This window comes from Haemorhous mexicanus, chromosome 3 (assembly GCF_027477595.1).
Source record: "Haemorhous mexicanus isolate bHaeMex1 chromosome 3, bHaeMex1.pri, whole genome shotgun sequence".
Classification (NCBI taxonomy): domain Eukaryota; kingdom Metazoa; phylum Chordata; class Aves; order Passeriformes; family Fringillidae; genus Haemorhous; species Haemorhous mexicanus.
In genome coordinates this window covers 43,387,040-43,404,873 of record NC_082343.1, presented here as the reverse complement: position 1 = coordinate 43,404,873, position 17,834 = coordinate 43,387,040, and the positions used below count along the sequence as shown (strand labels likewise).

General features: G+C 44.3%; 2 protein-coding genes across 3 annotated transcripts; one reads left to right on the top strand and one right to left on the bottom strand.

Annotated features, from left to right (window-relative positions):
* Positions 1-35: 35 nt before the first annotated feature.
* PDCD2 (programmed cell death 2) lies at positions 36-4,664 on the top strand. Of its 2 annotated transcripts, XM_059841556.1 has the most exons (6): positions 50-387; positions 461-712; positions 1,073-1,249; positions 2,272-2,387; positions 3,615-3,731; positions 4,242-4,664. In XM_059841556.1, exons 1-6 carry the CDS (start codon positions 87-89, stop codon positions 4,404-4,406), a joined length of 1,128 nt encoding a protein of 375 aa, XP_059697539.1. In that variant the 5' UTR covers positions 50-86; the 3' UTR covers positions 4,407-4,664. The 2 variants fall into 2 exon arrangements, with proteins under 2 accessions (XP_059697540.1, XP_059697539.1); XM_059841557.1 differs by lacking the exons at positions 2,272-2,387; positions 4,242-4,664 and having other exon boundaries at positions 36-387; positions 3,615-3,667.
* Positions 4,665-6,533: 1,869 nt separating this feature from the next.
* On the bottom strand, positions 6,534-16,303 carry TBP (TATA-box binding protein). The gene is made up of 8 exons (XM_059841558.1): positions 16,231-16,303; positions 14,378-14,614; positions 13,392-13,723; positions 12,246-12,333; positions 10,146-10,237; positions 8,825-8,992; positions 8,437-8,531; positions 6,534-7,235 (listed from the first exon to the last, which is right to left on the bottom strand). Exons 2-8 carry the CDS (start codon positions 14,429-14,431, stop codon positions 7,156-7,158), a joined length of 909 nt encoding a protein of 302 aa, XP_059697541.1. The 5' UTR covers positions 14,432-14,614; positions 16,231-16,303; the 3' UTR covers positions 6,534-7,155.
* Positions 16,304-17,834: the final 1,531 nt, after the last annotated feature.

Here is a 17,834-nt window from a genome sequence, read left to right as displayed (position 1 = left end):
GGCGCTGCCGGCGGGGCCGGGCCGGGCTGGGCGGGGCCGGCGGAGCGCCCGCCCCTCTCGGTGCCCGGCGGCCGACGGGAAGCGGCATGGCTCCCGGTGTGGAGCTGGGTTTCGCGGCGGCGGCGGAGGGCCCGGGCGGTGCCTGGCGGCTGCACAGCACCTACTTCCCCAGCAAAGTCGGGGGGCGACCGGCGTGGCTGGGCGAGGCCGGGCTGCCGGGCCCCGCCGCTCTGCGCTGCGGCCGCTGCCAGCAGCCCTGCGCCTTCCTGCTCCAGCTGTACGCGCCGCTGCCCGGCCGCCCCGACGCCTTCCACCGCACCCTCTTCGTGTTCGCCTGCCGCGGCCCCGCCTGCTACCGCCCGGCGGGCCCGAGCGGGCCCTTCCGCGGTGAGGCCTGGGGAGGCGGGACGGGGCGAGGGCCGCCGGCTGCCGCCCCCTGACCGGCTTGTCTCGCCCGCAGTGTTCCGGAACCAGCTGCCGCGGCGGAACGACACGTACCCCGAGGAGCCGCCCCCCGAGGAGCCGCCCCCGGGCCCGGCCCCCGCGCCCCCACGGCGGCTGGGCAGCGGCGCCGCGCTCTGCCGCGTCTGCGGCTGCCTCGGGCCGCGCTGCTGCGGGCGCTGCCGCCGCGCCGCCTACTGCGGGTCCGAGCACCAGGCGCTGGACTGGCGGCGCGGGCACCGCCGCTCCTGCGGGCAGCACGCCGCCGGAGGTGGGTCCGCGGCCGTCGGGGTCCTCTGCAACCGGGGAACTGACAGGCGTGCCGGCTGTGGTTAGCACTGCACCGAGCTGCCGAGCCGCAGCTCTTGAGTTCTTTAATGCTGCTGCTAACACTGTTTGATCTGCCTTCCGCGCCACTTGGATTTACAGAGGTTGAAAGCAACAGGACGCCTGTTGCAGTTTTCCACTGTCCTTAACAGTGTTTCTTACATTCACGTCAGGTCTAGCAGTGATGTAAATCTTTGTTGCTCATGCAATGTTTCTGCTGTGTAGTTTGCTGTGTAGCTTTTGGGGAGAAGGACGTGAAATACGAGATGACGTTGTGAAGTGGTGTCTGTCTTCTGTTTTCTAGATGACTCGGCAGATGCAATTCCAGAGCATAACGAATTCCTTTTTCCGGAATATGAAATTTTGATAGAACCTGAGGAACCAGAATTTCCTGCTGACAGCACTGATGATGAGCAAGGAGCTGAAGATACATCAAAGGGAGCAAAAGAACAAGAGGAACTTGGAGCTGCAGGCACTGCAGGTCAGAAATAAAATGCTGCCAGAAATTCTTCCCAGTTATGCCTGTTATCACATCTTTAAAATATCAAATACTGTGATTTTTAAGCGTTCCTTGTAAACTTCTGGTGAAAAAAGGCTAAATGTGCAGTCATTTGCAATGCTAGTTTGTTGTAGACATCCCATAATATAAGTTGCTTTTATGGGAGAGACTTACTAAGCTCTGACCCCGGGAGCTGTTGGAGCAGCTGTTGCTGCAGATAGCTCGGAGTTACACTGTCTCCCTGTGTGCTTCCAATAGGTCAGGAACATCTCAAGTGAGAAGGACAGGACTGAGCACCTGCTGCTGGATGCTGTTGAAATCAGATTTTTAGATTGAACTAAGTCAAGCCCAGCCAATCTGTCACTTTATGGAAAATAAAATTTTCTTCTCTGTGCTAGCAGAAAACTGGTTTTAGGATATTTTGACTGACTTTGAATGAAGCAGTTAAGTGCTTCCTCCCTGCTCCCCCTAAATTCACAATGGGTTTGCTGCAACCACACTGGCTTTGAACACACCCAGGGTGCAGAGTTTGTGGTGGTGCCAGGGAAGAATGCTGGGTTCCTGGTGGTCCCTTGCTGTGGTCCAAAGCTGTCTCAAGTGTTTAGTGCCTCCAGTTCATGTGGTTGTTGGAGTGTAACTGATACACTCTTCAGTGCTAAAAACTGAAGTCTGGCACATATGCAGCACGTGGGCCTTTTTCAAATGTGGTGTCCTGAAAGTTCTGTAGTCTCAGTGATACCCGTTGGGGGCCATAAACTTTGGTAGATTACCCCCTTCCCCTTTCCAGTATTCCAGTACTGACATCTGTGTTTAAAATGCAACTAAAATTAGTAAATGGACCTGTGTGTGACCAAATCTTAACATGCCATGAAAAGAAAAAAATCTTAGATTTATGCCAGGAATGGCTTATGAAGCAAAAATAAATTTACATTTGCTAATACTGTTTTTAATTTTTAGTGTCTTCTATCAGCCTGTAAGTTCTACTGTTCTTTTTTCTTGCTTAGATGAAGCATTTCAGTCCTTAGATGAAGAGACATTGGAAGCAATGGCAAAACATGAGACTGAAGAAGAAAAGATCTTCCAAATGTTTAAAAAACAAGTAGCTGCTGAGCCAGAGCAGGTCAGAAGATGGGGCAGCCTTTGAAAGTAGTGGTTGTGACACAGCATCCTGCTGCACCTGCAACATTTTGTACCTAGTTAGAAATGGGGATGCCTCCTCATCCTATACACACCTAACCCACACACTCTCATCTTCCTTATGTGCTGAATTTAATTCATGGTGAAGTAAGAGTTTAGCACCTGCTCAGCCACCTTAAACAGCTGCTGCTCAGGAAGAGGTGGCACGAGGTTGCGGAATCCCCCACAGTGTGGAAGGAGCCACCATCCTGTAACGTGGTTTGAACCGAAGGACGTGGGGAACCACTGCACTGTTCCCCAGCCTGCAGCCCTTTTGGCCTTCCTTCTCAGCAGAAAAAAAACTGCAGAAAAGAGCTCTGTCACTGTCACCAGCTGCATTGGGGGGTGGCTTGGCTGTTTTTAAGGTTGAAGGATGGCTTTAGAATTTCCACTATTTAAAACAGAAATCTTCCCCCCATGCTATTTTTTATTACTGCAAACGGCTAAAAAGCTACATTGTCAAACAAAACCATGGTCCCTGGTTTAATTCAGAGAAGACACAGTCCTAAGTCCATCAAAGTGGTGAAGAAGAAATTCTCTCCATGTTTTGCCTGGTAGCTGAGGGGTTAAGGTACACACTCGGAAAGTAGGAGACTTTGAGTCTGTTCCCTTCTCTGCCTTAGGTATGTGCCTCACTCTCTCTGACCATCTCTGTACTGACTGATCTATCAGTCCAAGTGTCATTTTGCTGATAATGTGTGATTTGCTAGTAACTGAAAAACACAGGAGATGTCTGAAAATACCTTCTTGAACATTAGGCTAGTCTGCTTGTATTTAGATGCAGAACTGCAGACAGAAAGATCTGGATTGCATTCCTAACTGTGTGCAGGTCTGTGTGCTAATTCTCCAGCTGCTCTTTCTCTGTCTCAAGACTGTAGCATACACAGCCTTGCATTTCCAGGTCCCTTGGTTAGGGAGTTACAGATCACTGCAGATGATCCCTGGATCACTGAAAAAATATGGTATGAATACTTGCATGATTCACATAGTTAAGAAAACTCATATAAGCAACCTGTCTTATTTAGAATGCTGCATTTGCAAATGATATTTTGCCATGGTTATTAAAGAACTGACCTTTTTCTGCTCAATCTACAGCTTCGTGTCACTAAACACTATTTTATACCAAGATGAAAGGATAGTCATGAGAACTTAAATTTCTGCTGTATTTCAGATTATTAGATACTGCAGAGGAGGAGAAGGTCCACTCTGGGTGTCAGGTGAAAATAGGCCTGAAGAAAAAGATATCCCAAATTGTGTATGTGGTGCCAAAAGGATATTTGAATTCCAGGTATGTAAGCTCATTTAAAAATAATATAGGTAATGTATTTCTGACTCAGGATCTAATTGTAAAGGTGTTGGCTTGTAATTTGAGCAAGAAGGTTGAAGTTGCAACAAACTACACTAAATGATTGATTGTACAGAGCCTTATTTACTCTTATAAGTGCTTTTTCAATTCATTATGTGCATTATAAATAAGTTTGGCTGGAAGCATTCAGCTGTAGAACTTTGAATGCTAGAGGTGTGTGTATGGTGAACACAACGTCATGGAAAGGCAAAACATAGTTACTAATGGAATTTCAAATGATGGGAGGCTCACAATCAGGCAAGTCTTATAAAGCCAAATAAAACTTACCTAGAATTCCAAATTTGGTTTATTTGAACTGCCATATACTTAGTAGCTTCATATGGGATTTTGGTGTAAGAGAATATAAATTCTTATGCCAAGGACTGTTCTTCAGAAGTGGGGAGAGGGAAGAAGTCTGTGGCCTGCCTCTAAATCTTTTGGTTTTCCTTGAAGATTATGCCACAGCTCCTGAATCACCTTCAGGTAGACAGCCTTGGAGAGAGCATTGACTGGGGAACACTGGTGGTGTACACTTGTGCTGACAGCTGCGGCGGGGGAAGTGAATACCTGGAAGAGTTCATATGGAAACAAGACTATTCCATGGGCTGTACTTTATGAAGTTGAGTCATCCAAATGGAAGACTTGATTTGTTTCACTGCATCTCTGCACTATGCAAAGAGGTAGTTGAACCAAAGTCACTGATAACAGTGCATCCTGTAGCAGTGATAAAACTGCCGTAACTAGACCTTGACAGCCTCTCTTGTGCTCCAGAGGAGCTTTTACTTCAATCTGGTAATGAAGCCAGATGCATTTGTTCAGAAAACTTCATTTCAAATGTCATTTCTGAAAGTTTATTTAATAAAGATGAAAAACTTTTGGATTGGTGAAATTATCTTTTGTTGGTAATGGAACTTCAAAAACTTGAAAGATTGTAGTCTGTCAGGATTTTCATTGGGCTACTCAAAAATTAAAATTCATTCAAAGAAAAGCAGACTACTGTAAACCCACTTGAGGGCTTATGTTTAAGAGCTGTACAGGAGTCAGCTAAGACAAGGCTGCATAACCTTTTGCTGTAGAATTTAAATCCGCTTCCCTTTCTCAGCAGGTACACTAAACCTAGCTTGGGAGTTTGTCACAAGTTCTGACTGAGTGGTTGAGATAAAATGCACAAGAATTGAGTGTTTTATCTGACTTTAAAACTATTAGCCCCATGCAGAAGTAGTTTAACTCAGTTACCTGGTGCAGAAGCAGTTTAAACAGTCAGCCCTACCAGAACACATTTGTCTTGTTACAAACTGCCTGTAGCAGCAGGTTTTCAGGCTGAATTGTACCTGAAGTCTGCCATAATTGGTGAAGTTGAAAAATAAGTGTCCTCTGCAGGGATTCTTCCACTGTATGACTGCCATATAGCTGAGGCAAGAGAATAGTGAAACCATAATGCTGAGCTTTGCTGTGGAACTTGCTTAACTATTCCTATGGCTATGGCTGTATTTGCAGAAATGGCTTTTTTGTGTGTTTCCCTATAGAACTGACTTCAGTTACATATTCCCTTACCCTGCTCCAACCATTCATGGCTGCTTACCTGTGACTCTGTGGGGCCCACTGTGGGGTTTTTGAAATCATTTAGGTGTTGAAAGTACTCAAATAAGCAGGCAGAGAATGCTGTACCTGGAAGTGGTTTTGTTATCACAGGACTTAATTTCTAGCAGGGTAGTTTGAAGCCCTGGTCCATGTTGTGAAAAAGCAAAATGTTTCAAGTTACTGTAGTACAGCTCAATTAATGTTGTTGAAGACTGTCCTACAGTTTCTTAGGGCTTCATTCTTTCTGAAGAGTTTAAGAGTTTTGTACATAAGTTGGTAATAGTTCAGGTCCTGCAGAAGCATGGACAGCCATGCAGTTATAGCCAAGAGCTCTCAGGAACATTCATGAGCTCACAGCACACGGTGGCACAGCACTGAAGGCAAAACAGTGCTTGAGTATATCCTGCACAGATGCATTAATAAACAGCATCTTTCTGGTAAGAGCCATAAACCAGTCATTAAAACACCTGGAGAGTCACTGGTGTAGAGAGAATACTGAAGATTTAGGTCACTCAGGATGTGCAAATGGAGCAGTATCAAAGCCAGCCAAAACTTAATTTTGTCTGGAACAAAACACCAACTTAGAAATGAGAGCACTGTTTACATTTGGGTTAGTTTCAGATAAAAGCTGTTTGAAATAATGTGTAAGTCATAGAGAGGTTATTATTCCTGGAAATTTACTGAAGGAAAAAAAAAAAAAGTTTATTTTTAGCTCTGAGCCTATTAGGCTTCAAGCATCTTTCAGACGGAAGATTATGTACATGCTGACTCCAGTTGGAAGGGCTTTGACATTTTACAGGAACACTAATATAGTGAGGCTGTCACAGCTGGTAAAAAACAAAGGTAGTAATTTAAAGAAATTCTAGAAGCTAAGCAGGGATCTATTGTTTCAGTCAAGTGCAGCTATTTAAGACTTGCCTATATCCCATCTGTTGAACATAAGGCAACACATATTCAAACACAAGCTTCTTTAAGCAGTCATCTCTTTTGCTTTAACATATTGGAAATATTCAAGGTAGACATTGCCAAGGATGTGACTGCTGGTAAGCAAGCCAGAGCACTGCTAAGATTCCCTCAAAACAACATGTCACTTACAGCAGTGCATCTGCTTTTAAAAAATCTATTAAATAAAAAAAGTAATTCAATGTATTTCATTCTACCAGCTGGGTAATTTCAAAATTTATTAAGACAGTTCCCATAGTTGTATAAACAGGGTTTATTGTACATGTGGAGTTGAAGAAGAGAAGAAAGGTATATATTATATATATATGTACAGTGAGCCATTTTAATTAATAAATTTATTCTATCTCGCTTAATACTGGAAAGAGGGAATGTGTCTGGCACCAAAGAAATTTAAAATTGAAAAAATGTAAAAGCTAAAGTTCTGAAAATTATAAAAACCATGGTCTTATGGAAGGAACTTAAAACATATATACATGGCAATTAAAGTGGTTTATACACTGAGTAACACAGTTGCATTTGTCTTTAAACCAACTTACAGATTTTCTATTAATAGAACTGGCATTAAAACTATTTAAAAGCTAGAATATAAATAAAAGTTGGAGGGGCTGCTCCAGGAACAGCCCAGTAAAGCAACTCACAGTAACTCAGTAGACATATTCAAGAAAACAGTTCCCCTTGAGCATCAGGGAAGTAGGCACTAACTGGGAAATAGTCCAAGTCCTGGTGTTGCAGTTGCACTGGAAGTCCGTTTCTTGTTACTGCTGTGCCATACACAATACCTTTTAAAATATACCCCTGATTTCTCTGAAACATGTAGAAACTGTTACGTTGTCTTTCTGAATCCCTTTAAAATAGGATAGATGTTTTCAAATGCTTCATAGATTTCTGCTCGTACTTTAGCACCTGGAAAAAGAGAAGGGATTCAATTAGTTTGTACCTTTCACCAAATATTTAGTGTATTTGAATGCAACTCTATATAAACCTACGTATATCCATAAATCTCCATTTTTACAATCCTTTTTAACACATTTCATAGAGAGCTTACATTACCAGCCTTCTCTGTTTAATGTGACAACTGCTAAAACTTTCACTAGCATCTCTGCGACGATGCTGTGTTGCAAATGGAATTTTCATATTCATGATTTCCACAGGAGACCCAACAAAAAAGCCAGTCCTGTAGGATGTTTGTGCAGAAAGGCCTAACTGGTGGAGCTTTTATTGAGAGTGTGAGTATCAGGGGGAGGAATGTCTGGCAGTGGAGACCACTGCAGAGAACTGCATTTCCACACATTGCAGGGACATGATCCATCTTTTGTCTGTGGGTCTTGTGGATTTCTTCTTCCTAGTTAGACAAAGCATGAGAAAAAATGGAGGGAGTAGGTTGAGCACCCAAGGTTGAGGATGTCCTAGAGCTCAAGTATCTCCCCTTCTTTGGCTGCTGTATCATGAGCATGGCAGCAGCCTGCAACCAAGCTGCCAAAGAAAAGCTAGCTCAGTCACATGCTCAGCACAGAAACAGTCTTTCAGATTTTGCCAGAAAGATCACCTGCATTCTTACAGCTTTTTGGCACCTGCATACCAGACTAGGGTTCATGATGATTGTTCCTTTGATCTAGCCAAATGTGCTGTTGCTTTGTGCATTCCCATCTGTTAGGGAACATAGTGCAAGTAGCTCTGTGTGCAGTGGCAGTGCTGAGCTGCAGGTTGAGCTCTGGGTGAAGGACACCTAGGCAAGAGGCCTGAACTGCCGAATCTTTGCATAACAAAGCCTGGTGCTGAGCCCTCAAGAAAACCTGGTCTGACTGTGTGTGAGTGGGGTGTGTAGGGAGACAAGCAGGACACCTGCTGGCTTCGCTGGAGTTGCCCACTGCAAACAGGCTTTGCTCCTGCTGCAGCTGGTGTGCCTCTGACTGCCAGGGTGGCTGCTGGATGGCTGCACAGGGAAGTTTCCTTAACATCACCATCCATGGAATATTCTATTAACTCTCCTTTCTCAGTACTGTCATCTCTAAAGGAAAAGTACAGGCAGCTTACGTATCCCTGTCTGTTCTCTGTCATGCAGTCTAAATCTCACCTCTTGGAGTAAGATACTGTCTTCACTTACCAGTTAAAACCACTTTTCCAGAAACAAAAATAAGCAGAACAATTCGTGGCTTAATCATTCTGTAGATTAAGCCAGGAAACAATTCTGGCTCGTAGCTGTAAGAGAAGAGAGTGTGTTTAAATGTGCTTGCAGACCCATGTTCCCCCCATCTTCTGGGCCCAGTCTAGGACTGGGCAGAGCAGATGTAGACTACCCTGAAACTTGGGGAGGGTAGCAGGGAACATCGTTTTGACACTTTCATGTTGGGCAGCCTCAGTTACACTGGAGGCAGTGCAGAGATGGAAACAAAGGCGCAGGTTTCCGTGTGGTGCAAGGGAACAACCTGAACAGATGTCACCTTCTAAGATAGTATGCAACAAGAATAAAACATAAGCAAGCCTTTTTTTACCTGCTGAACTGCTGGTGTGTGAGTACCAATCCTTCCAGTCTGATGGGAAATTTCACATCACAGCTGCCCACCATATTCTGAATTTTAAAATCCAAAAATTTTGCAGGAAAACCCAGCTTCTGAACAACTCTTGCATATTTCCTTGCAGCCAGTCTGGACTGCTCCTCACTGAAGTGAGAAAAGGATATCCGTATTACCGCCTCAGTTAAGTATTACTTCAAGCAAACAGCATTAAACCACAAATACCTAACTGGGGAAAAAAGTCTGTGTGGAGGGAGAGGGGAGTTCACATGCAAAATTTTTACATCCAAAATTAACAACTAGCACTGATTGGTTTTCATGCTAATTTTGGTAATAGGCTCCTGGACATCGTTAGTGTTGCATTCACTGTTCATGAGACACAAAACAGTAAATTATAAATCCATAGCTTTTACATTTTTAAACTATTTACCAAAGTCCCTCTAATGGGACTGTTACTTAAGATTAAGTACTTAAGATTAGATTGTTACTTAAGATTTCACTGTGAAACAACCTTGAACTACTACTGCTAGAAAATATGTATTTTTATAAAAATCTGTCAACTGGCAAAATCTTCTGCTTGATTCAGCCCAGGCATTCAAACATGGGCTTAATGCAACTGCACAGCCTTACCCACTGTTGCAGAATTCAGTTTGCTTCAGCTGAGAATCTTTTGCTGATGCAGAGTAGGACAACTTGAATTTCAAGTGTCGCCAGGCAGAGAAAATGTTTTCCTGTACAGATCTATTCATTCATCTCTGCTCATTAGTTTATTCCTTCTGGATTCCTAGCAGACTTCTTCAGAGCAGAATTTCTCTGCCCACCAGAGTTAAGCTTATGCTTAGTTTTCAATTCTTGTCCTTCAATGGGCATGTTAAGAACAGATCAGACTACAGGAACCAGTGATTTGGAGCTCTTGTCCTGTGATGAATGAAGCTATTCAAATATAAAATCTTTCTCTCACCATCCTTACAATTTAAGCAGTTCCAATGCATAGTTGCTGAATTTTTTTAATTATTAGAAAAAGCAGATAACTGTAAGGCCAAAAAAAAAAAAGAATATAATAACCTCTGCAAAGCAGTTTATCAGACTGAATAAAAGCACTTCAGAAATAGAACTACCATTTCCCCACAAGTCTCTTCAATCATAAACAGGCATTTTCTGTAGAAATGTGTATAATCTGAGGTAACTGTGAAGCAAGATTAGTTGTACCTGTACGACTTTGATGTGTCTATATAAACAAGCATTGTGGTACACGAGAAAAGACAGCCTGAGTTAGTTTGCTCATAATGCCTGAACATACCTTTTTGCTCCTGTGCACACCATTTTTCCAGAGCTGAATATCAGTGCAGTAGTACGTGGTTCTCTTATTCTCATAATAACAGCAGCAAAACGCTGAAGTGTGAGCATTGAGACTGTTAGTGATACACTGCTGTCATCATTACATCAAAATCAAATCTGCATCATCTAAGTTACACTGCAGTGCAAGGAAAACTAAGGTCAAACATACTTACAGATCACTCAAAGTTTACTGAAAACGCTTAAACCATAAGTACCTTCAAGCACACACACTGTGAGGTAGAGCCAGGCAGGAAGGATATTTACCACTGCACTCCTGTTTATCTCTCAATCTCTCATTACTATATATATATATATATATATATATATATAAATTCCTCCATATTTGTTGGAATTTTATCTCTTATAAGTAGGATGGAAGACTCTCCAAAAAAAAAATGGACAGTGTTACAATACCAGCAAACAGAACAGCTGGAGATCAAAGTCCTGTGTAAACAGAAGTCGCCTCAGCTAACACTGTAGGACACAGCAGCCTGATTAGCTCTAGCTTTTTATTCTCAGTAAGCATTTCCAAATATTCTTAAATTCCTTGAAGCAAGAGATAATGGAAACTGAGGTGGGCACAAACATACACACACACACACACACACAAACACACACACCCACCACACACACACACACCACAAAACTCCTGTTTGTTATATTTAACTAGGAACAGCTCACCCTGCAGTCCCATGAATTGTTCTGCTGACATAACCAAGGTGGTAGCGTGGGTTACCCAACAGCACATTTGTCAAAATATGACTTAAATAATATAGCCAAGGAACATCTTTCTTTGATAGATGAAACTACTGACTAAATGTCAGGAGTGTGTTACATAACCCTTCTATCCCTCTGCCATGGAAAACAGTGTTTTGTATTGATTATTCTAGCCTGCAAATTTTACACAGCCACCTACCCCCTACATTAGGAGTTACCAAGGCATGCTCAAATTTTTGCTGCTCTAATATCTTACTCACAATTATGTAACAGCATCACTGGTATAAACTTACAGTAAGAGTCATTTATCAAATATGCCTGCATATGTGCTTTAACCTTTAAGAGCAGAGTTCAGGTCAACTGCAGCAAAATACTAAATGTTAAAACAAGAAAAACACACACGCCCCAGGAAAACTGAAGCCTTCCCAAGACAAGCCAATTCAACTATGCAACATCTAAACTTTTATTAGTGTCCAGCTACTGTTGTTGCAAAGATAACATTTTCAAGAGGAGCCACCCAAAAGAAACATGAAGCAACATTATTTTTTTGATTTAATGCTCCAGGTCCTTTGCTGTTGTTCAGATTTCCCAAGCAAAAAAGACACCACTTATTTAGACCCTTACTACTATTATGCAGCAAGAAACTTTGAAGTCAGTATGCAAAAAAATCAATTTAATTGATTTTGATCTATTTTAATGTTCCACCAAGTTAGCCATCAGAAGCAATGAGGTGGCAGAAGTACTGGAGAAGAACATGAGAGAATGGAGGGAAGTGAGACTATGAAAAATCAGCAAATGCCCTGTGACCGTAAGAATTCCAGAGGAGCAGCTAGGTGGAGGAAACCACAGCTCTGGCAGAAGTCCAGGATTTTAACTCTTCTTTCATTTCTCCTTGTTGGGAGATGAGGAACAAGATTTCATCATCAGACATTTCACAGTAAAAAGCAAAAAGAGCTCTCTGAGCACTACAAAAAAATATGCCCATATGAACAGCAGCAGAGGCCACCTCAACCACAAAAAGCTTGGGGAGGGTAGCAGGGAACATCATTTTGATAGGTTCACATTGGGCAGCCTCAGTTACACACTGTTGGGTAGTACTACACTGTTGGTCAGGTTTTTTCTAAATCTAACAACATACAACCTGGAGCACATCACAGCTACCTCAGCATAAAAATGCTTTTCTCTAATTTGAGTGTCCTAAGTTTATTAAGATTTCCCTTTCAACTACATTATAAAACTGCATATATAGCAGGTAGGTTTTTCAGTCTGTTGCAGCAGCCTGCAGCCACAACCTGTGCCTTTAATTTATCTGTTATAGGATGAACTCTTAATAAATTTCTCTTACCTTGGGATTATATTCAGCATTTCGGGCACGAAGTGCAATAGTTTTTAGGTCAAGTTTGCAACCAAGATTCACTGTGGACACAATATTCCTAAAGACAGATCAGAGAAATATATTAAAAAGCAATAAGGAATCATGTGTCTCCCTCACTTTCAACCAAGCCTAATAATTTATTTTTTTATTATTATTATTATTTTGTTTCTCCAAGTGAGTTTGAATGGCATCTTTCCTACTAACAAGAGCACTGAGCAGTGTTTTGGCTCAGGAACCTCCTTTTGTAGGGCAGAAGCTCCTAAGGCATAATTGCTGATTCCTCCTCATCAGTCAGCTATTATGAAAAGTGTCCCATGAGAAAAACCTCTATTTTAGTTTGGGAGGAAAAATTACTGATGCTGAGAGCCCTCACCACAATCAGGGAAGCTGCTGGAAACAGGAGAAAATGAGATAGTACCATCTGAAATTTTCCTTGCTATGCCCTTCAAGGAGGAGGGTGCAAAACTAAGTGGGAATGACCCAGGTAAATGCCTTGCCAGGAGATGGGATAGCAGGTCTCCAGAAAGTTTAAAAAAGTTACTAGATAAAAAATTTTGTTTTCTGAGAAAATCCTGAAATATAAAGGTCCTCAGTGAGGGAAAAAGTAAGAAAAATTTGAGAAACTACTCTTTCAATTCATGGTATCAACCATTTCTCCTTGTACCTCCATAAATTTCTGAAGTAGTCTCTCTAAAACTGAAGTTCACTGACAATACTTCCATACCTGAACTTAGAACTAGTTCTAGGGTTTTTTACCTTCTCACAAACTCAGTGTTAGGCAAGCATTGGAAAAGGAAAGATCATGAACTCCTAAACTGCAAGGAGTTAAAAATTATGATGGTGTTAAATGAAGACATATAACCCTCCATTGGTATGCTCCAAAGATGTACCGTTGACAAATCACTAAAAAACTGTTTATATTACTAAGTGGTTTAGTAATGAAGCTAAGCTATAAATAAAAGTAAAAATTACTCATATTGCTACAGGAGACACATAAATTCTCAGGACCTCCCTTCCCACCAAAATGCAGTACCTAATTCCTGATGTGACTTTGGTCCTAAGTCTTTAAAGGGCTATCTGAGAAAGGACACGATGCACTGACACATGGGCACTCACTGTAGTTGTGGCACTATGCCAGAGCTCTCTGACGCCGGTGTCGCAGGAGTTATTGGAGTCATTGGAGTCATTGGAGAGGAGTACAGAGGTGTGGTTCCTGGTAAAGGGGCTGTGGTAAGAGTCTGTGAATGGAAGAGCTGGGGGGTTTGACCAGATGTTCCCTGTGTCGCTTGCTGTGACGTGGATTGTTGAGCTGCTTGCTGCTGCTGCTGCTGCCGCTGCTGCTCCTCCAATATGGACAGACTGTTGGTGCTCTGGACAGGCTGAGGTGTCAGTCCTGTGCCATATGGCATCATTGGGCTGAAAATTGGAATTCCTGGAGTCATTGCACCCTACAGATGAAAATATGACATGAAAACTACAGATCGTGATGATTCCATTTTGTTTTTAAGAGACAAAGTTTTCGGGAGGAGTCAAAAGAAAATCAGTGTTAGGTGAGTTGCTCCAATCAAATCTGAAGCATATAGTAGTAAATATTAAAATCAGAAAATCCTTGGAAATGCAGATGTTCTAGAGAATAAAGTACTACCCAAAGGAATCCAGGGAACATGACATGCTTCTCACACTACCTTGCAAGCATGTCTCAGCTCTGACCCACAATTTAACTTGAAATTGTTTGAACAGCAACTGTGCTCACTGTACCCACTGCATTTATAGCCCAGCAACAATCCATTATGTACATAGCTTAAGGAGCAAACACCAAAATTAAATTAATCTTTCCAACTTGCCAGTCATGTTTCAGCTTAAGAGGAACCCCATTAAGAAATCCCACATATATTCCATGTATAAGAAACCACATGTTTCTTATACTCCTGAATATAGACATCAACGGTTTCAAAATTTTGCTTTATACTAGTATTATTCAATACCTAGCAAAATTTTTCAGATCTGCAAACAAAAAAATGTGAAGCTAGATGGAAGAAAGAGAAAGCACTTTCGTAAAGGAAATTCAGATCATAGTTATATTTTAAATCATTTGTTTTTACCTGAGGGGAGGCTAAGCCTTGAGCGTAGGGTGGCAAACTGTTGTTCTGATCCATGATTCCAGTTATTTCTTTGGTGAGGCCAGAAGTATTTCCTTCAATTAATTTAAATAAACTTCAAATCCTAGAGGTTTTTTAACCGTTTAAAACATTCCAGCAAGGTAGCTTTTAAAGCCAAGCTGAAAGTGTTAGGAAAACATCAGCTTCAGAGAAATATGAGTCTACAACACTAACCAAAGCCTGGAAAGAAAAAAAGGAATATCCTGAGAATAATATCCAAACACAAACCCAAAAGCAAACCTATCAGCTGCTGACTCAGATAAGAGACTCCCACGTACAAATACATATAAGAACATTCACGCGTACGCACACACGCAGGCACAATCCACAAAAATAACCTTTTTCAGGCACACTCCATAGAAACTTTGCAGTATGATTCTGCTGAAGTCCCTGGCAAGTCACCTGACTCACATGGGCAGGCCTCTGTCTAACCAAACCCTCCTGCACAAACGGCTCAAGCTGTTGATGCTTATTCTACTCCAAGCTTCCTTTAGCTGCAAAAGCACTGATTTTTTTAAGAATTTAATTCCCTTGAATACTAATTGACATTGCTTGCCTGGCCATTTTAAGGCTTGGGCTTTCAAAAATTACTTTTTTTCTTCTATGAGAAAAGCATCGCAGCTCAAATCACAGCTAGGAAGACCTCTTCCATCCAATTCCATAAAACAAAGCACTAACAGATTTCAAACTGCATGTAATGACATGCATTTCATGAGGAAAAAAGAAATCTGTGAAAACCAATTTCAAGTACACAAGTGAAGCATGCAATGATTTTCTTTCATTTTTAAACTATACTTCTGTTGCTGTGTTATGGAAATAAACAATAGAAGTGGAGAATTTAAATGTTATGATACAAATTATATAAAATATTATCCCATTAATTTGTAAGTTTCTTAATTATTGCTAAGAAATACTCAAGGTCATTATTAGGCCAGAGGTAGGCTACCTCAAAATCTGAAGACAGCCTATTCAGCCTCTCTTTTTTTTAAGATATGAGAGCTTAGAACTACAGTAATATTTACACTGCAGCTAGAAAGGCCTGCTTTTTTCCACCCATGACCATAAGACATTATCATCTTTACCTTCACTAAAGGTATCAAGCAGAGCACCCAGGTTTTACAACGTGGGTACATTAAAGGCCTAAGCATTATCCTGGAAGAAATAAAGTCAACTCCTCGACAGCCTAGCTATTTAGTAAGAAGGCTGGATACCAGGCATGCCAAAACCAGCATCCAGGGCACGGACTACGCAGAGATCCCTCCTCTAGCCACTTAAAGCGGCTTTCTCGGATCTCCACTACAAACGTCGGGCGACGTTTCGGTCCAGGGAACAGAGTTCAGTAGCCGGAGACAGCCCGAGGAGGCCCCGACCCACCCCCGAGGCCCCTTTCGGGCTCGCCCCCAGACACACGGCAGCGCTCGGCGAGCGGCCACAGCCTACCCGCGCCCCCCAGCCCTCCTCGCTCGCCATCCACAGCGGCCCCGGCCCCTCGCAGCCCCCGCCCGCCCTCGCAGGGTCCCGCCGCTGCCCGCGCCCATTCCGCGCCCGGCGCCGCGGCCGCCGCTCGCCCCCGAGCCGCGGCGGGGGAGAGAAAGGCGGCCGCCGCCTCCGCGCCGCGGGAGTCCTTCCCCGCTTCCCCCCCGCGGCTCAGGCCGCCCCGGAGGTGCGCAGCCATCCCGGCCCGCGCACCGTCCCCGCGCTCCACGCCCGGCCTGCCCCGCACCATCGCGCCCCACCGGCCCGTCGGCGGGCAGGAGGCGAGCGGCGGCCGCGGGGGAGCGGCGGGCACTCGGTACCTGGCGCTCGTTCCGCTCCCGCCGCGCTCCGCGCCCGCCGGAGCCCGGCCGCGCCCCGCCCCCGCGCCACCGGCGCGCCCGGCGCGTCACTTCCCGCCGCCAGCGGGACAAGAGCCTTCGCGGCGAGGAACCTTCCGAAATTAAACAAGGGCAAATGCAGGGTCCTGGTCCTGCACCTCAAGAGGCGTAAGCACTTGCACCAGCACAGGCTGGGGCCAGCCCGCTGGGAGGCAGCTCTGTAGAGAAGGACCTGGGCTTCTGGTGCAATCAGGCTGTCCATGAGCCAGCAGTGCCCTTGTGGCCAAGAAGCCCAGTGCTATCCTGGGATGCATTAGGAAGAGCATCGCCACCAGGTCGATCCTGCCCCTCTACTCAGCCCTGGTGGGGCACATCTGGAGTGCTGTGTCCTGTTCTGGGCTCCTCAGGACAGGAGAGACATGGAGCTCCTGGAGCAGATGCAGCAGAGGACTAGAGAGATGATTAAGGGATAGGAGCATCCATTTATGAGGAAAGGCTGAGAGACCTGGGCCTGTTCAGCCTCGAGAAGGGACGACTGAGAGGGGACCTCATAAATCTGAATAAATATCTAAAGGGTGGGTGTGAAGAGGATTCATCCAGGTTCATCTTGGTGGTGCCAAGCAATAGGACAAGAGGCAATGGGCAGATACTGGTGCACAGGAAGTTCCATCTGGATATGAGGAAGAATTTCTTTAACTGTGCAGGTGACTGAGCACTGGAACAGATTGTCCTGAGAGGTTGTGGAGTCTCCCTCACTGGAGATGTTCAAGAACCATCTGGACACAGCCCTGTGTCAGGTGCTCTGGGATGACCCTGCTTGAGCAGAAAGGTTGCCCCAGATGACCCCCTGTGGTCCCTTCCAGATCCTGTGAATCTCTTGGGGTCCCTGGCAATGCACCAGGCCCTCGCAGAAGCTGTGGTTCTTCACACTGGAGCTGTAGAGAGCTCTGCACTGCTGTGCTGCCACTGCAGTTCTCGCTGCTGTGTCTGCACAGTGCCCATGGAGACTGCAGCCGCCATGGCTGTGCTTCCCGAGCAGGGCAGCACACTTCTCTGCAGGAGCACCATGTGTCCATGTTTCCCTTGCATTTCACTGTCCCCGCCCTGTACTCCCCTAGTGTCTCTTCGAGCTTCTATCCCAGCCCTTCCCACTCGTGCCATGGTGCCTAGCACCACACCTCATGGACCACCTCGAGGACCTGGTGAGACCCCATCTGAAGAACTCTGTCCAGCTCATGAAAGACCTGGAGCTGTTGGAGCAAGTTCAGAGGAGAGCCACCAAGATGTTTAGAGGGATGAAGCACAAGGAAAGGCTGAGATAATTTTGATTATTCAGCCTGGATAAGAGAAGGCTTCAGGGTGACCTACTAGAAAGGGACTTTTCACAAGAGCATGTAGTGACAGGACGAGGGGCAATGGCCTCAAACTGAAAGAGAGATGGTTTCGATTAGATACTAGGAGGAAGTTCTTTCCTGTGAGGGTGGTGCGATACTGGCACAGGTTGCCCCGTAAGTGTTCAGTGCAGGACGGAGCTCTGAGCGGCTTGCTCCAGTGAAAGGTGTCCCTGCCCGTGACAGGACTAGATG